The 19,097-nt window shown below is 49.6% G+C and overlaps 1 protein-coding gene across 1 annotated transcript in view; it reads left to right on the forward strand.

Annotated features, from left to right (window-relative positions):
* The window catches only part of ARHGEF26 (Rho guanine nucleotide exchange factor 26), a gene marked incomplete at both ends in the record, with an annotated part of 36,635 nt that overhangs the window by 4,155 nt on the left and 13,383 nt on the right, over positions 1-19,097 (forward strand). The window contains 6 exons of the mRNA XM_080349994.1: positions 362-507; positions 5,785-5,841; positions 10,203-10,363; positions 17,016-17,168; positions 18,114-18,243; positions 18,805-18,879. Of these exons, the coding sequence (XP_080206120.1) occupies positions 362-507; positions 5,785-5,841; positions 10,203-10,363; positions 17,016-17,168; positions 18,114-18,243; positions 18,805-18,879 (722 nt within the window). The remainder of the gene's footprint in view (positions 1-361; positions 508-5,784; positions 5,842-10,202; positions 10,364-17,015; positions 17,169-18,113; positions 18,244-18,804; positions 18,880-19,097) is intronic.

The raw sequence follows: 19,097 nt of genomic DNA on the forward strand, positions 1-19,097 counted from the left end.
CTCCCGATGAGTGACTCTGCGCTACTGACACGCGTGTTCCATTTCTAAATTGCTGGCTGATTATGAAACATTGCACAGCAAACAGAGGAAGAAAAAATTGTTTTCTGTTTTTTCTTGACAAAGGACACATCTGTTCCTTAATTCAGGCAGTGAGGATGGCTTTGGGAGCGGTACAGTGATCCGTTGTTCTGCACCGCGCCATTGTCCGTCCTAAACACGATACTATCTTTGTCTCTTGGAGTTTGTGAACGGCACAGTGACATTTTCCTTTCGTTCATTGTTTAAATGTTGCTTATGATTTTTGTGAAAGCAGCTAAGCTAACTTCCTAGCAATTAATGACATACTATTGTTGTTTTATAGAAAACGCTGTATTATATCAGAACTATAAAGAGAAAGCTCTGGACATAGATTCTGATGAAGAGACTGAGCCCCGAGAGCAGAAGTCGGATGACAAGGTTGTTTTCCACTATAAGCCCCTGAGGTCCACGTGGAGTCAACTGTCTGTTGTGAGTATTCGATAGCTCAATAGCCACACAAAGAGTAGCTACAAATGTACTGAGACGAGTCTCTTTACTTGCTGCTGGAGCTGTTGGCTGCAGTTTGTCATCTTCTTTGCCCTTACAAACTGTGAGTTATCTCCAAATATTTTTTTAATTGACAAGTTTGCAACTATTCAGACATTACTGATCCAAACGCAGATGGCTCAATTTAGCTTTTTTTTGTAGGTTTTATGTGAAGTAACTTCAACAGCTTAAAGAAAGTGTAAATCATGGGGTTTTGGTCAATTTTAGTAGGGATGGGCTGATGCTCCTGCCAGAATCAGTTCCCCTGCTTACCTGACACCTCCCTTTTTCTAACACAAGTGTTTGGAGGCTCCTGTGGCCCCATAACAGACTGGTGAGAGCAGCTGACTTGAAATCACCAAGGAAAAGAATTGGGTGTAGCTTAAGATGAAATGAAATACAACTTTGAAGTATGAAGGAATTACTGTTTCATAATTTTACACAGTAAGGTGCATTTCGGATGCGGGTCCCTGGAAGAGCTGCCGTCTGTGCCTGCTGTACGTTACTGTGTCTGCTCGCAATGCGGCACTATCAGAAAGCCCGAAAAGACAGATTTAATCCCCAGCACCTCTTAAACTCAAGAGTGAAATCTATACTTAAATAGGATTTAGTGCTGTTCATTTTTTCAGTAAGCTTTGTTTTTCATTTGACAAGAGCAACATGGAAGTCCTGATCAGTTGCTGGACTTTGTTTTACATAAACACAGTGCAGTTGCAAAAGTTCATTTTAGGGTCCTGCTTAATTATACGAAAGAAAAGCTTCAGTGAGTTACAAACAAATTTCTGCTGAATTGTTTTAAATCACTGCGAGCCAACTCTAAGTCGATTTGACTGCATATATTTAATCAAAACCATTTTAAAAGGTTTCAGATGGTGGTATTCTGTTACCCTGAGCACGGTCTGGGAAGCACCCGCAGGGGCTTTTTCTTAGTAGCTTTGTTAAAGAAAGTAGAATTGAGCTGTTTGAATCAGTCCTGTAACCCTGCTAGCACCCCTGCTAATAAGCTGACAAACTGATGATAGCAGTTGGTATTTCTCCAGGCTCTCCTGGTGCGTGTGCTTTCGGGACCAGAGGAACCATGAACGTTCTGTGTGTCTGGGGTGGATTTTGTCTTGGGATGGTTCCTGTGGGCTCTGGAGGGATATCCCTGCAAGGAAAGGCTTGGGATTTTTTTGGTTTTTGTTAGTGTGACTTGTACAGTGCTGTAGAACCTCATCTCTATATGTGGTGTAGGGGAGGATTATTGTTACGTGACATGATCACCTGGAGTATCTGGGCTGTTGGCTGCGTGTCCCTGTCAGCCGTTCAGCCTCAGCAAGGTCTCGTGAGGCTGTTCGTGTTGTGGGGCTACGAGAGCTCTTACAGCTGTTGGTGACCTTCTGCGCCTCCAAGTATTGAAATAGGAATCCTTCTGATTCAATAAGTATAAAGAAGGCGAGACAACGTGGTTTTGAAAATATTTGCTTTAGATTTTCTTTCATCAAGTCAAATACTGTAAATGTAATTAATGTGCTTCATGTTGCAGGAGAGTTTGTTTCTAATGAAGTCAAATTGGGTTTTTTCTGCTTTCTAGGCAAACTAGCAGTTAAATGTTCAGCCACTGAGGTACTTTGGAAGGAATGCTGTTCAGTAATAATAACAATAATTTCAATAACACTAATTTGTCAGGAGACTAAAACAGTATAAAGAACATCCCAGCAAGAGAACCATTCCTGTGCCATACTTAGAGATACAGAAACCAGCTCGGTTTTTATGATTTCTAGCACGGCAAACTTGTTCAATGTCTTTACTTGATTTACAGGGTTGGAAGTGAGGAGTGTATGGGAAAAGGTAGTGAACTGTGGAGACAAAGTATGAATCTCGTAGTGTCCGTGTTTATAACGCTGGAAAAGTTACGTGCTGTCAATGTGTATTACAAAGTGAGTATGGAATTGTAACAGGAGCTCAGCTGGAAAGTGTCAAAATAGTGGGTGTCAACATAGGTTAGGAAAGGAGAATAATATGTTAATGTCATTGATGAGCAGGGGCTGTGGTAGGAAATGGGGCGCAAGGCAGCAGCCGAACCTGCTCTTTCTGCAGGGTGGTCCTTGGGCCGCACGGGCCTGGCGGCTGCTGCAGCTCCGACCAGCCCTGCTGTTCGAGGGACGCGGTGACACCTGCCTGCGTGGGACTGTCAGATCCTCCCCAGGAAGGATAATTTGAACAGGGTGCTTCTGTCTCCTGTGGTGTCTGCATGCGTGAAATAAAGACTGAGATCTTCAGAGAATGTTTAAAGACTCTGGAATAGAGTGCTGTTGAAATCCAGTTCCTTTCAATCTCCTCTGCTCCTCCTTAGATTGCGCTTGCGGGTGAGGCAGCAGTAGGAAGCTGTGACCGGGTAAAGAGCTAGCTGAGCTCCTGCCTCTGTTCTCCCAGCCTTCAGCTGCTACGTCAAACATTTGATTTAGGGAGGATAACAGATTTTTCCAAGATAACAGTCCAAAAACATCTTCCCGTATTTGGCAGAATTTCCAGCAGATCACAGGCAGTGATCCTAACTTGTACACTGTATTAAATGAATTTACTTCCCAACAAATGCGGGCTCCAGCAGCAGTTAGGTTGGAAGGGACCTCTGGAGACGGTGCTGGTCAGAGCAGGCCCTCAGGGTGGTGTCCCTCAGGCCCTGCCGCGTCTCCCGCCTCCTGGCAATCTGTTGCTGCCTTTGACCGCAGCGTCCGGCGGGTGGACTTTGGATGGAAAGGTCTGTTTTTCCTTAGAGTTCAGCCTGCAGTGTATGGAGCGTGTTCACTTCTCATTAGGACTGTCAGTGCTTGAGATCTGGCACTGGAAGCAGATGTCCCGTAGCATAAGTAATGCTCACGATTGTTGAAGTATTTAATATTAAATGGGTGTTTTAGCATAGATTCTCCATTTCATGTCCTGTAGATTCAGTGTGTTTATGCAGTGGTGCTTTGAGATTGTCCATGTTCTCCAGACTGCTGTCTAGCCTGGAGCTCTTGCAAGCTTTAGCCATCTCGTGTTTCATTTTTCAATCGTGTCTTTCCCCAGTTTGGGACAAGCACGGTTGTGATCTTTCCTGTTGATTTAAAAACTGCCACAGGTTGATGTCTGAGCCTCTCCCACTGTCACCTTTCCCTGGCCACCTCTTGTCTGTGCTGTCAGACACCACCCACCTGGTGGTACTGTCGGGGATCTCTCGGGCTGGTCTCTGCATTGCCCCTCATTTCTCTCACCGTATCAAAGGGTTTCTGTTGGTTTGGTTTATGGTGCAGCCACTTACTGTATTTCTCAAAGGAATCTCTGTGCTCGGTTCCCCCTGCAGCATGTCTGTGCCTTGAGGAACTTGTAGGTAACCACAGCGCCAACCTGTCCCTCTGTCATTGTTCCTCCCCATCTCCGCGGTTGAATGAGTCAGAACTGCGTGGCTGGAGCAAAGCCGTCTGGTGGCACCATCGGACGTTAGTAGCTTATATTAAGTTTTTGGTTGCGTGGTATCACGTGTGTTTTCTAGGCTATTTCAGCTATATTATTTTGGATGCCTCACAAATAGGATGTATGCCGAAAATAGTCTCAATTTTTGGGCCTCTTTGTAAATGTTACCATGGATTAAGAATATAAGTTTGACCCAGTTGCATATGTGAGGATTTTCTCTGTGTATTTTGTATGTACACATCCATATATGACAAAATAATAATCACACAACACAGCTGCAGGTTTTTGACCGTGAATACGGCAGTTGCCACATGGACCTCATGGGGAATTTGCAGTCGCCGTATTAACGGGAAGCACAGAAATCTCTGGGATGTGTTCAGAGGCATTTCCTGCGTCAGTGTGTTCTCAGCAAAGTCCTCCACTGCATCCAGAAGAAAGTGACATGTGCTTCCCAGTGCGTGCTCTAAAACGTTCAGGTCGTTGATTGAAAGGTACTTTGGTAGCTTAGTAGAGAGGCATCTAATTGGTTCTTGTGTGGTATTTTGAAAAGTGTACTTGTGGTGATGTAGGAATCTGTTCAAAAGAATAGCTGCTCGAACACTGGATTATTTCATTTTTATAAATATGTGTATATAGTTGGATGTGCATGCAAACCAAAGTGCAGCGCTCCTTGATGTTCTGCCGTCGTTACTCTTGAGCCTGCTCTCCGGCTTTGTGGTGCCTGCTATGCAGGAATAATATATCCTCTAAAATTCCAGGGAGCAAGTGGAGTGAGAAGAGAAAGCTGTTGATGGCAGCGCCTTAGGAGCTTTCGCAGGAGATGGCAGAGGGACAGGAGGATGCAGCGTGTGTGCCGGGTGTCCCGTCCCGCGCTGCTGCTGCGGCAGAGCAGGGGCTGTTCCCCGGCTGTTCCCCTGGCTCCGCACCGGGGGAGCCTCCTCATCCCAGGTCCTGCGTTCAACACTCCTCTGGGAAATATAGAAACCCCTCCTTGGTGCTTCGCTTTCTGCTGTTTAGTGGTATTCCGTTCAATTACACAATGCATGTGATTTGCACCAGGAAAGAAGCAGCTTCAGGGGGCTCTGGTGTGGAAGGTGGGGGCTGAGTGTGTGGCTTGGGGCCGTGGAAGACACGGCGTGGCCGGGGTTTGTGCCGCTGTGTGTGCAGAGCTGGGCGAGCCTGGCTGGGCTGAGCGGCCCCGAGGGCGCGGAGTGGAAACAGGCGGCGTCGTAGGGCTGGGGATTGACATGTAGGGATATTTGCTCGGGACTTTGCTGTGTCTGGTAAGCGTGAAGCTCGAGCGCCTCTGGAATATTTTCTTGGCCAACAAACTGCCTGTCAGGGTTGTTTGTCTGCGCCTTTAGGTGTGTTTGACAAATGGAGATACTACGGTTCTTCATGCTGACTCAGCAAACAACCCTTGTGATGTAATCGTGTCCGTCAAGAAATTGAACTCAAGCGGAGAAAGCAGCTTTCGTGCTGCTGTGTGTTACAACAGCCAGGGAGGTTGTGCAGGGTGCCTGTGGGTCAAGTGTGCGTGCGTTTGCTGCAGTAGTTCTGCGTTTGTGTCTTGGGATAGTTTTTAATGAAACTACTTAGTTCTTTTTAATAAGTCACTGATTATTATTGACTTTTTTATTGCTTCTTGTTCGTTACTGTGTCTTTCTGAGCTGGATAGATTCTTTAGCTATGATTTGATTTAGCAATGATTTGATAGTCCTGTGGTGGTAGTTTTTAAATCACTTTTTTTTTTTTTACAAAAGATGCTAAAAATACTTCTTTTTTCAGGTAAAGAAGAACGGATTGTCAGAAGCGATCAGCCAGGAAGAAAGAAAAAGACAGGAGGTACTCTTTAAAGTAACACATGACTTTTCGTTGTTTGTTTAGGGATGCACTGCATGCCTGGTTTAATATCTGTGTGTGTTGATGAGGAGATAAGCCATCACAGCGCAGTGTCCTGGAGTGAGGTGTCTCCCCTCGCAGGGAGCATCGCTAAACCAAAGCTCTCTGGTGCTGCTGCGTGTCCTGCGGGTGCTGCTGGTCCCTGGGTGTCCCCTGGAAGCTGCAGGCGGTCCCGGCTCTGTGCTCTGTGGGCAAGGTGTCACATTCACCTGGCAGTTGGCACGTACATTTCTAAAGGCAGCAAGGAGCAAAGAGCAGCTTTGTACAATGCCACTTATTAGTTATAATTAATCCTGGGAACAATCCTGCAGGTGCAAGCGCTGTGGATCTGGTGTAAGCTTTTTCCTTTCACACTGAAATGGAGCAGGGGCATCCCTGCTGTCAGCAGGACACACAACAGCAGCAATTACTGATGTAGTTCTCTTATCTCCCTGTCCCTTTCCCCTTTGCTCCTTCTGTCATCTTATCCGCTTTCCTCTTTCCTCCTTTTGTCCGCTTGATCTGCTTTACCCTCCTTCTTACTTACAGGGCCTATATCAAAATGAATGAGAGGTGTTGAAAAGAATAGCCTGACCTAGCCAACTATATACCTGCAGTTCTTGAGGTATGTCCCTCAAAAGGAAAAAACAAACCACAACCAGGTCTTTTTTTGAATAGAAACACTGCTGTGGTAATGTGTTGCGGTATCATTTCGCTGCAGGACGTACCGCGGTGCGTGTGCCCACGTGAGCCCTGACGGGTGTTCTGTGAAGTTCACGGGTGTGTGTAGCAAACCTCAGATGTTCATGTAGCTGCACGACCTACAGCTGTTGTGTCCACACATGAAATACAGAAATATCTTCTATTGCATACGTGAGATTTGGACAACAGTTTGGCTGTTTTTATAATGCTGTTTGACGTTCTTTTGCATTTTGGGGAAGAGGCCGTGCAGCAGCTCTGGCCACGTGTTGTGCTTTTCGGCCTCCTCCTGCTGGGAAGCTTTTGAGGCACAAGGCATTTATTTCAGATGGATCCTTTAGGAGCCTTTAGTCATGTTTCCCGGAGTCACATTTACATCCCTTCAAAGAGAACAAGTTCTTTAGATGCTTCCTAAATGTAAAGGCTTTAGTATTACCCAAAAGGTTTTCAAGCCTGCGGGGCTTTTCATTTGAATGTTAGCTGGCCCATTCTTTCAGAGGGAGGCCAGATAAATATTCTTAAGATGTAGTTGTACTACCGAGTCGTGCTTTTGCTGTATTTCTTTTAAATTGCTATTTATCGATTATCTTTAATCTATTATTTCAATTGCTTTTTAGAGCACATGAGATTATTTTTGCCATCATAATATATTGTCACTGCAGAAAAATGGATTTTTTTGCTTCCTGCCTTGATGAAATGTTAATGCCATGCATGCGTACACATCCCATCTTCTAGAGCACATTAGTGAGATGGATCTGTGTGCATCTTTTGCCTAAAGAACATTTGTCATATAGACAGACTGATTTGAACTAAAGTAATTTTCAATAGGTCTTTCCTTGCAAGCTGGAAACTCTCCCTGCCTGTGTGTACAAACGGCAGCGTGCACAAGGGCTCGCGCAGGCGTTCCTGCCCGGCTCGGTTCCTGCCCGCGGGGATGCGGAGCCGCGCGGCTCGGTTCCTGCCCGTGGGGATGCAGCGCTGCTCAGCCCGGTTCCTGCCCGTGGGGATGCAGCGCTGCTCAGCCCGGTTCCTGCCCGCGGGGATGCGGAGCCGCCCGGCTCGGTTCCTGCCCGTGGGGATGCAGCGCTGCTCAGCCCGGTTCCTGCCCGCGGGGATGCGGAGCCGCCTGGCTCGGTTCCTGCCCGTGGGGATGCAGCGCTGCTCAACCCGGTTCCTGCCCGCGGGGATGCGGAGCCACCCGGCTCAGTTCCTGCCCGTGGGGATGCAGCGCTGCTCAACCCGGTTCCTGCCTGCGGGGATGCGGAGCCACCCGGCTCGGTTCTTGGCCACGGGGATGCAGCGCTGCTCAGCCCGGTTCCTGCTCGCGGGGATGCGGAGCCGCCCGGCTCGGTTCCTGCCCGTGGGGATGCAGCGCTGCTCAGCCCGGTTCCTGCCCGTGGGGATGCGCAGCCGCTCGGCTCGGTTCCTGCCCGCGGGATGCGGAGCCGCCCGGCTCGGTTCCTGCCCGTGGGGATGCGGAGCCGCCCGGCTCGGTTCCTGCCCGTGGGGAGGCAGCGCTGCTCAGCCCGGTTCCTGCCCGTGGGGATGCACAGCTGCTCGGCTCGGTTCCTGCCCGTGGGGATGCGGAGCCGCCCGGCTCGGTTCCTGCCCGTGGGGATGCAGCGCTGCTCAGCCCGGTTCCTGCCCTTGGGGATGCGCAGCCGCTCGGCTCGGTTCCTGCCCGTGGGGATGCGCAGCCGCTCGGCTCGGTTCCTGCCCGTGGGGATGCGGAGCCGCCCGGCTCGGTTCCTGCCTGCAGGGATGCAGCGCTGCTCAGCCCGGTTCCTGCAGGCGTTCCTGCCCGTGGGGATGCAGCGCTGCTCAGCCCGGTTCCTGCCCGTGGGGATGCAGCGCTGCTCAGCCCGGTTCCTGCCCGTGGGGATGCAGCGCTGCTCAGCCCGGTTCCTGCCCGTGGGGATGCAGCGCTGCTCAGCCCGGTTCCTGCCCGTGGGGATGCAGCGCTGCTCAGCCCGGTTCCTGCTCGTGGGGATGCAGCGCTGCTCAGCCTGGTTCCTGCAGGCACAGCTCAGTCTGGGCTCAGCTGTCACACAGAAACTGTCACAGGCACTGGGGAACACCTCCCAGCCCCTGAATGGGGGGAGTTACTGTAAGTCAAAGTCAAGGTTGTTTCTTAGTCCTTTTTTATTCTCCTAAATACATTTGGGTCATGGTAAAATGATATTCTCTCCCTTCCTTACACTGTAGAAGCACAGTATCTGCCTTTGCCCCATTTATTTCTGACTGTGCTAATAACTTTGTTACCAAACTAGAAGTCGTCCATGAGGGCCCTCAGTAAAAGCACAACAAAACTTCTCCAAAACAATAATAATAGTCATGTCTGGGTAGAAACTAATGAGCCGTGGAACTCTGGAGCAGTCCCTGCGTCAGTGCTCCCTTGGCGAGCGCAGCTGGGAGCAGCACACGCGCTGCGCTTTGCGGGCGCCGTTGGGCAGCAGGTCGCGTTGCCGCTGGGTTCCTGCCGTGTGTAGATGTTCTCTGGGTTGTGGCGGCTGGTGGAGTTGGCATGCGGGCTGTTGGACGCGGTTGTAAGCGTCACCTCTGCACGTGTCCTCGCACAGCAGGATCCGTTCTCGCGCGTCCCCTGCGTGGCGTGGCTGTTACCTCGCTGCTGGATCTCACCAGATCCCTTCAGCTTTTCAGGCAGCTCGTAGCATGGAGAGGCTGCTGATACGTAGATCAGACTTCCTTTCCTTCTAAGTATAATGGCCCTGTAGGTTTTCTGTGGAGCTGATAAGTCTTTGTATGGTATAAACCTTTGAGGCTTCAGCTAAGTAGATGTTTTGTTTTGTTCTGAGAAATCCAAAACTTGTTATTTTGTTGTGAAAATCTCAGTTCTTTGAGGAAGCCTTTTTAGATGGGCAAGAATAATTTTGGGAGCACAGTTTGGGAGCACTGAGATTCAGGCTGCCCAAGAGAAACTGTATTTGATCAAATGCTGATACCTTAGTAGCACCGGCAGAATTCACTGGACTTGAACTCTTGAACTCTTGAACTCTGGACTTGAATGCTGTCACTGCTCAGAGATCACTAAACCCGGCTTTGCCTCTGGGCCTGCTCCCAGGGCTTTCCAGAGCAGCCGCCGTCGCTGCGCAGAGATCGCTAGGCCCGGCGTTGCCCGGGGTTTAGCTGCTCCGCAGGTGCTTGGAAGCAGAGTTCTGGTGCCCAAGGAATCTTTCAAGTAAATAACTTAGCAGCTGCTGTTGGGAAAGAGCAGAAGCAAATACTGGCTGGTCAACAGTATGAGACTGATACGGGGCTTCCAGTCAGACCACAGGAACAGATGTGGTTTGGGTTTTTTAGATTTAAAAAACCCCAAACAAACCAAAAGCCGCTTCTCAGGACTGTGAATGGGGAGTGATCGCAGCTGGTGGTAAATGTTGTCTTCAAACTGTTGGCAGTTGTGTTGAAAAGGCATTTGAAAGAGTCTTCTTTTCTACTATTAAACCACTTATTTCTAAGTAAATAAAGCAACTAGCATGGAAAAGAATATTTATGTTATACTTACATTATGTTAGCTTACATTACATCCAGTAGCTTTTCTTTTTCCCCCCTCCACTTGTTTTAAAGCCCTCTCAACAGTCTGTTCTTTCCCTTCCCCTTCTCAGGCAATATTCGAGGTGATATCTTCCGAACATTCTTATTTGCTGAGCTTGGAGATTCTGATCCGGATGTTTAAAAACTCCAGGGAGCTGAGCGTCACGATGACCAAAACGGAGAGCCATCACCTCTTCTCCAACATCGCCGATGTTTATGAAGCAAGTAAGAAGTAAGTGTAACAATGCATTTCGCATTTTTTTTAATGTACCTTTTTTGTAAGTTACAAATTTTAAATTGAGTAATTATAGCTTTAAATTACTTACAATACTTTTTTTGAAATGATAAGTGAGGGCTGATTGCTGGTTGTCAAAATGTCTTTCAAACAGGTAATGAAATGCAGTGTACAAAATAGTGTCTGGTGTTGCCGCAAAGTAAAGGAACATCTGCAAGGTGGCAAAAATGTAGGCCTGGCAGTTGAAGAATGAGAAGTCAACTGTTGCATGTGGTAGTATGTGGAGTCTTAGTCTTTTTATAAGCTGCGAATAAATTAGAGTGGAATTTGATTCTCTGTTCTGTGAGAGTACCAAAACATGTGCCCTGCGGTGCTGAAGAATCATTTAATGTAGTGTAAACAGCAAAGGTTTTATTTTGCTAATCATAAGTTTTGGTTTTGTAAGCTGAGTAAGCCCGTGTTTATTTGGGTTCTGTTTTCCTTACACCCCTCCCGGCCTGTCCTGGGCTGGTGGTGCTGTGGTTAGTGCTGTGCTGTGGTTAGTGCTGTGCTGTGCTGTGCTGTGTGGTGGTGCCTGCGGGCCCTGCCTCTTCTCTCCGGCCTCTTGCTCGTGTTTGTCAGAATACTCCCTATTTTTGAAGTCGAGCAGTTGCCGACGTTTCTGGCCGTACTGATTTAGTACTACTGCAGGTGGGCTGAACTGGACGTGGCTGGTTATTCCTTTAATACCTGTTTGAACATAAAGCAGGTTCTTTATTGGAATCTGAAGGAACCGTTTGAGAGTGGGAACCATTTCTTCCAGAACTGTCACACCAGTTTAAGGTGGAAAACACAGAGAGCAGTGGACGTGCACATGAGTTTGGCTGACTCATCTCTCCGTTACGTTTGAGCTCGTATTTAATGGGATAGGCATGGGGTTAGTTCTATCTAAATCTGTAGGGAAGGAAAGAACATAGTGTATTTTAGTGGAATTAAGCATCCTTCAAATCCAAACAGTTGGGAAGCTAAGTGTTGGTACATTAAACATTCATACCTAATGTTGGCAGTCTGTCAGTTGGGCTTCGTGTGCCCTTACTAAATGTTGAACACGGGGCAGGAGTTTGATCCTTGCCCTGAGGAGCTCTGGCCAGGTTTGCTCCCTCGCGCGCACCCGTTTGCTGTCCCCGAGGGCTCGGTGCGCGGGGCCGGGTGACGGGCGTTGTTGTGTACGCAGCGCTGGCGTTGGCTCTGCACGCCGTGGCTCCTCGTGCCAGAGACCTGTATTTCTGATACAGAGAAGATCTGCTGTGCTTTAGAGGTTGGGTTTGCTTTTAAGTTTTTAATAAGTTTCTTCCATACAGATTCAATAAGAAAAAAAGACACAGTACGAATAGTGCGTAATGAAATGGAAATGCTGGCAGACCGTACATGACACAAATGCTGAAGAGGCTGGTTTGTGATTGCTGGTAACTATTTACATGGTACCTGTGTGTGTCTGTGCGCTCCTGCTGCTCTTCAGGGTTACGAATACTTCACACTCTATTTCAAAAAGTTGTGTAATGAGGCTTTGCTTTGTTATAATTTGTTTGTTATCCTAGCCCGGTTAATAGCAAGGTCAGCAGGTGAATTACTGTGATCTACATAACTCAGAAATAGTGTCTGTGCTTCTTAGACCTCATTTCTAGTTTGAGATGAAGCATAATGGCTGAAGGATGTTCATGGCCTAGTTAAGATACCAACTGATCTTAACTGTAGAGCTGTACAACTTTAAACAGGCCTGTGTTTCCCTGGGGAGCAGAATATCGGTCTCATTTCAGAAATGGGGCTAATGGCTGGATGCGGGACCTGTCAGGCCAGGACCGTTTCTGAACCAGTCCTTCCCACCCTTGCAGCTTTGGGTTTGTTCCCTTTTCTTTTGTCCCCTTTCTTTCCTTCTTGTAGAAACTGTGATGTTCTGAATTCTTTAGCATTAAACCTGCATTTACCTTTGTGGGACTCGTCAAGTTCCACGTTCCCAGTCATGGTCATGTCATTTCTCGGCTTCTTTCTTTGAAGCCTCATGCAGCCCGTGGAGTTTTCCACCTGTTGCGCAGCAGGTTGACTTTGTCTCCTGCAGTTTATGAAGGAATAAGGTTTTGTTTCACAGACCGTATGTGCGAGAGTCTTGGTGCGTTGTTGCTGATGTCCCAGACCCGTCGTGCACTGCAGGTGAATTGCCGTCTTTTCTGGAGAGCCGAATGGAAGTGCAGCGTTTCACCGCTGTTTGAGAGGTGTGGGCTCCACCTTTCCCTCTTGAATCAACCTGCCAGCTTGTTAAATCCACTTCTGAATTTCTCACTTGAAATGTTTAAAGCAGAGATGGGGCTGGGGAGAGCAATGTTTAGGGGAATTCTTCCAATCCTTCTGGTAACAGGCTGCAAGGGAAGTGGGGGGAGTAAGAAGGAATGGGAAAATACCACGCTAACCTAAAATTATAATGTTGTTTTCTCTCTGGAGAGTCTAATGGATTAAGAACTTGGTTTTTTGTAACTTGGAGTAAAAAACAAAATTTGAAACTCTTTTTTTAAACTTAAATGAAAACATATTTTGTTTCCTGGGTTGTGCAATGCTGTTAAACTATAACAAACTTTGGGCTGGCTTCCTACACCCTCCGTTGTGTAAATAGCGATTCCAGAACAGAAACCTCTGCCTCGCTCTCTCCAAACTATCGCTTCCCATTGTCAAGGTAGCAACCCCCATCCTGTTGTTATAAAATTGTAATTAAATACAGCATCTGTCCCATTGTACTATATTTTAAGCAGCCTTTCCTTAAAAATACACAGTCTGAATAGAAGTGTAGGAGTGTAGTTATCAGTGGGTTTGGTTGCTCAGGGAAAAGTTTGAGTTAAAGAACAAGAGCTGATAGAAATCCTGTCTCTAGTCAGAATAGCCCAGAGCTTGTATCGGGGCACGCTGAGTTGGACCCTGCTCAGTGCGGCTCCAGAGCCCCCGGCTGGGCCTGTCCTGCCCCCGGGGCCATTGCTGGAACAAAGGCGCCTCTGTTGGCAGCAGAACACAGACAGCAAGGGCCGTCTCTGCTCTCGGGAGCTCAGCGCAGCGTCTCTGGCAAAGACGAGCAGATTGGAATAATTTGCACAGCGTACAGTATGTTTGCTTACGAAGACATCTTGTAAGGTGCCTTCAGAAAGCTTCAGTCTTTTACTTTGCGTTTTCCCGTGTGTGTAACATGGGAGTTGGTAATGGAGAGAACGCGGGATGACACCGGTTGCCGCCGGGACGAGCTGTTCTGTGGCGGAGGCTCGTGGGGCCGCCCCGGGCGGCTGCTCCAGAACCCAAGGGCCGTGCAGCCTGCAGCGCCGCAGGGTCAGCCTGCGAGCGTCCCTGTGCCCAGCACTGCCCGGGGAATGGTGACACGTCCTCGGCAGCTGCTCCCACAGGTCCGGTCACCCCATTTAGAGCAGACAGGAAAGCTTGAGCGTTGCGTTTCTCTGCCAGTGGGGCAGCAAAAGGCAAAAAGCTTGTGGACTATCAGGAGATAAGTGTTAGCTGAAAAAGACACAACCAAAAACATTTTGACGGGTTCTTGCTGGTTTAAAACTGCGTCTTGATTTCAGCAGAGAAGCCTGTGTGGGTTTGGGAAGGAAGTTAATGGCTTATCTGAGGATCTTAATTTAATTTTGTATGTGTCACTATATATTGGGAACTGGGTAAACTTTCTCATAGCATTTCTTTGTAAATTAGATTAATGTTTCGCCTCTTTCCAACATACTTTAAATGATTCAGCTTCATCTTCATCTTTTTTCCATAGGAAAATGCAGTCTTAGTGTTTGGTAGAGAAGTGTGTGTACTGGATCGGTTAACCAGGCGTTAAAAACAGTACTAGTAGAGAATGCGGTTCTGTTGTTCAGTTTCTTTGGAGGGTCGAACACACCACCCCTACAACCTGCATATAGTACACATGTCAATAGTGTGAGTAGACCGTGAGTGATTCAGGTGAACTATAATGAAAGAGAATTATGTGTAAGTTATAGATCACTGATTTGATTTCCAGGTAAGACAGTGATAGAAGTCATTAACATCCTTTTCCCCTCTTTGGTCTAGACTGATAGTCTCTGTGTTTTATCCATTCTTACTGTTAGCAGTTTCTGATGAAAGCTGAGCAGTGTCCCGAGGGTGGTTACCCCGCTGGTGACACCGAGGGGCGAGCTGGGCAGAACTGGTGTGTTCAGAGAACACTTCATACTGGCCATTTCGAAGCAGATCAGCGGCTTCCTTGTCAGCGAGGCCGAGGGCTTGTGTTGGAAATGGTGACAGAGAGATGGGAACAAGAGGGAGAAGAGCCTCGCAGATGCTCTGGAGCAGGACGTGAGGACCGGTGGCGCTGTGACCTGCAGCAGGTGCTGGGAGCGCTCACACCGTGCTGGGGTTGGCTTTCCAGGTGTTGCAGAGCTGCTGAATCCACCCTTTGTGAGGTTCGTCCTTCTCGCAGCCTTGCTGCACAATCTGCTTTTCTGACCATCAGGCCTGTTCTGATAGTCGGGAGATCCCAGGGATTCTGGAGGACACAGAGCAGTGACTCCAAAATATGTTGGTAAGGGACGAAGCAGCAACTTTCCTTAGCTGAGACCAGGCGCAAGTCTTCCAGCGGTCCGTCTGGCTTCAGAGAACTGCCATTGCCCTTCTTGCATAGGAAGATGTGTAGCTTTGAAAAGGCACCAAGTTGTTAGTAAGCCTAGAAATATCTGTGTTTAGCAAGGCTGTCACGGCGGGAGGATTTGTGTGTGTTCCCTTGGCTGCTCTCAGGACTCGCTGGGTCAGTGCGCTTTGAGTGCGGTGTGAAGCTGGGGCTGCGGAGCGGGAGGCGCTGGGTGCAGACGCGCTGCAGGGCTCCGCTCTGGAGAGACCCCGCGTGGGCTGGGCAGCTCCGCCCGGGCGTGTTTCGTGTCCTGTGCATCGTGCTGTGATTCCTGCCCTGGATGTGGCTGGATCAGTGTGACAACCGTGTATACAGATGGGGCTTTTGAGCCTGGAGAAGCTGAGAGGGATGTGATCAATGGGATCGGTATGTCAGGGTGGGTGTCGGGATGGACCAGACTCTGTTCAGTGGTGCCCAATGCCAGAGTGAGGGGCAACGGGCACAGACTGAAACACAGGAGGTTCCATCTGACTATGAGGAGAAACTTGTTTGCTGGAGGTGGCAGAGCCTGGCCCAGGCTGCCCAGAGCGGCTGTGGAGTCTCCTGCGCTGAGACGTTCAGACCCTGCGTGATCTGCTCTGTGACCCCGCGTGAGCAGGTGGGGCTGGGGCTCTGCAGGGGCCCTGCAGCCAGCCGGGCTGGGGTGCTGGGATTTCATAGGAAAAGCAGGTCTATGTGCAGCATATAAAAACCCGCAGCTTTCTCCTGCCGTTCCGCGGGTGTGACGGTTTGCTGCCCCGGGTAACGTCACGTCGGTGCGCGGGGAAGGCCGAGGTGCCCGTGCTGACGCGCCGGGCAGCGCGGGGTCTGCGCCGTGCCGCCCTGGCCTCCCCCTGCTCCGCCCCGGCCGCCCGCGGGGCTGCGGGACAGCCTGCCTGCCGCTCACGCCTTGCACTTTGGACTTGTTTTCCATGCATTTTGACATTAGGCGGTTGCCAACTTGGCACTGGTGCCCATGTGACAAAGATTAACCTGGGAGTGCCGGTGTTCTCCCTCCAGTGGCCGTACCTGCTGGGCTCCCAGAGGGAGGGGATGGAGCCCTGGGGGGGGTTTTGTCATTTGAAATGAAATGACAAACTGCAGACTGCCTGTGGAGAATGTCCTGGGCACTCTCTAATCACTGATATTTCCGGGCTGTGGGGACAGTTGTCTGGCCCCTCCGTCAGGACTAAGCAATGCTTCATTTATGCTTTTCTGTGGTTCATATTTTTATATTAACAAAAATTTCTCCTCAGATATCAAGACTAGTTTGTTCTCTTGCATATAGTAACAAGATCAGCACTAACGCGTGGTAATGGCAAAGCTGGGGCTGGCAGGTGACAGCCCAGCTTTGTAGAGTGTGACACGAGTTCTGTGTCCGGTCGTTGTCCCTTCTCCAGGGTCTTCGTGTGCTGGGTGTGTTAGTTTGGCTGTTCTAGCAATCGTGTAACATGGTAACGGCCTCATCCCCATTGCTGGAAATGTTCACAGGATGATTTATAAATGTGTTGTTTGTGACATGCAAGAGATGGTTTTGTCCTGTGACAAACGAATGTGCAGGTAGGGTTGCAGGCCCGGGGAGCCAGACAGGAGCACCCGCTCTCCTTGGGGCATCACACTTTCCTCTCTTCAGCATTTGCAAGGGTTGCAAACGATGACTCCTGTTGCGATGTCTTCGTAACTTACCAAAAAGATTTACGCTTCCAGTGCCACAGAATGTTCTTTGTGGTTCATTTGTCAGTGGGTGTTAATTGGTGGAATCAAGATGGGTTTTTCTGGCCCATTGAGCTGGGTGCAGTGAGCACTGACACGCTGTCTCCAGGCCCCCCCGTAGCAGAAGGTGCGCAGGGTGCCCTGGGGCGCTGCCGGAGCTCTGGAAATGCTTGGGAAGGCAGGTGGTGCCCCGTAGGGGCGGCTCAGGTGAAGTGTAAAATGTTGTGAGAGAAAGTCTGCTGGTTTTGTTGGAAAAACAAGCAATTTCTTTTTTTTCTGCAGGTTCTTTAAGGAACTTGAAGAGAGACATCAGAACAACATCTTTATTGATGACATCAGTGATATAGTTGAGAAGCACGCTTCTTCAACCTTTGATCCCTACGTGAAATACTGCACCAACGAGGTCTATCAGCAGCGAACGCTGCAGAAATTGCTGTAAGGATGGATTTAAAGCAGGGTTTGTGGCGCTGGGGGTGAGCCCTGTGCTCCCCGGGAGTCGCGGTCACCGCTGGCTCCACGTGTGCGGGTGCTGGGGGCCCTGCGCTCCCCGGGAGCCGCGGTCACCGCTGGCTCCACGTGTGCGGGTGCTGGGGGCCCTGCGCTCCCCGGGAGTCGCGGTCACCGCTGGCTCCATGTGTGCGGGTGCTGGGGGCCCTGTGCTCCCCGGGAGTCGCGGTCACCGCTGGCTCCACGTGTGCGGGTGCTGGGGGCCCTGCGCTCCCCGGGAGCCGCGGTCACCGCTGGCTCCACGTGTGCGGGTGCTGGGGGCCCTGCGCTCCCCGGGAGCCGCGGTCACCGCTGGCTCCACGTGTGCGGGTGCTGGGGGCCCTGCGCTCCCCGGGAGTCGCGGTCACCGCTGGCTCCACGTGTGCGGGTGCTGGGGGCCCTGCGCTCCCCGGGAGCCGCGGTCACCGCTGGCTCCACGTGTGCGGGTGCTGGGGGCCCTGCGCTCCCCGGGAGCCGCGGTCACCGCTGGCTCCATGTGTGCGGGTGCTGGGGGCCCTGCGCTCCCCGGGAGCCGCTGTCACCGCTGGCTCCACGCGCGCGGCTCCCGCGGAGCAATGGACAGTGCGCGCGGCGTCCGGCTCCTTCCCTCCAATTATCCCAGTTTAATTAATGGCCGTCAGACGTACTTTCCCCGTGTGTTACATATGGGTCTGCTGGCACTCACCTTCATGTATCTGAGACAGGACTCTAGGTTTCTAAATGTCAGTACTGGTTTTGCACATCTAAATAAATAAAGCTGAAGGTTTAGTTGAGGTGACTTACTCAAATCACACTTTGCTATTAATAAAATCAAGATTTATTTAAAATATAGCAACTTTCACAATTCTTTAGTAAAACATACTGTTTAATTCTCTCTCCCTTTTTCCCCCCAAGAGCCACAAATCCAGCGTTTAAGGAGGCGTTATCACGGATCGAGTCCCACGAAGAGTGCCGGAATTTGCCGATGATCTCCTTCCTCATCCTGCCCATGCAGAGGGTCACTCGGCTGCCCTTACTGATGGATGTGAGAACAGTTATTTTTCTCTTTTTCCTTGATGCATATTCTTTTCACGTTAACATTCTTTGATAGTCGATTCCTAGTTCATTCCAGTTGCTTCATGTATTCTTGCACCAGGCTCCAGGCTGTAGATCCTGGTCTGTTGATTACGAAGTACTGTACAGTTTGATTGCTGTGATTGGTACCTCCCGATCCGCTATTCAGAAGTTAAATACTTAGACATTCTAATAGAAAAATTGGACAGTAAATGGTCAAAATGATTCTGAAACCAAAGAGGAACCTAGCACCAGAATTCTCTATAGTGTTAGGATTAGAACTGAACCCAAGAGGCTCACGTAGCTGAGCTGATGGGGGTCCTGCCGCAGTCGGTGTTTCAGGCCCCTGGGTGTGCAGGTGTCGGTGTGACCCCCAGCGCCCGCTGTGCTGATACGCTCGCGCTCCCCCCGGCGCGGGGTGCTGCGAGGCCTGACCTCGCCCCTTCGATTTTGATGAACATGCCTGTAAAACTCGGGATTTGCTGCAATCTGTGCTGCTCCGTCCTCTGAAGTAACTGACCTTCTGTTTCAGACTATTTGTCAGAAGACTCCGAAGGATTCATCCAAATATGAGAACTGTAAGCAAGCTCTGAAAGAAGTGAGCAAGGTATGTTCCTAAAAGCTTCATCTGGATACAGAATATTTTCTGCTTTGACCGTTTTCCTTCCCAGTGGCACCGGCTGCTTCCATCATTGCAGAAATCCGCGGGGAGCAGGGGCTGCTCCTGGCCTTTGTTAGTCATTGAGAATTCGTTTTCATGGTTATTGCTCATTTTGTTGACCTGTTTGATTGTGTAGTTGGGCAAACGTGCTGTTTGCTGCCAGT

Source organism: Nesoenas mayeri (assembly GCF_963082525.1).
Source record: "Nesoenas mayeri genome assembly, chromosome: 9".
Classification (NCBI taxonomy): domain Eukaryota; kingdom Metazoa; phylum Chordata; class Aves; order Columbiformes; family Columbidae; genus Nesoenas; species Nesoenas mayeri.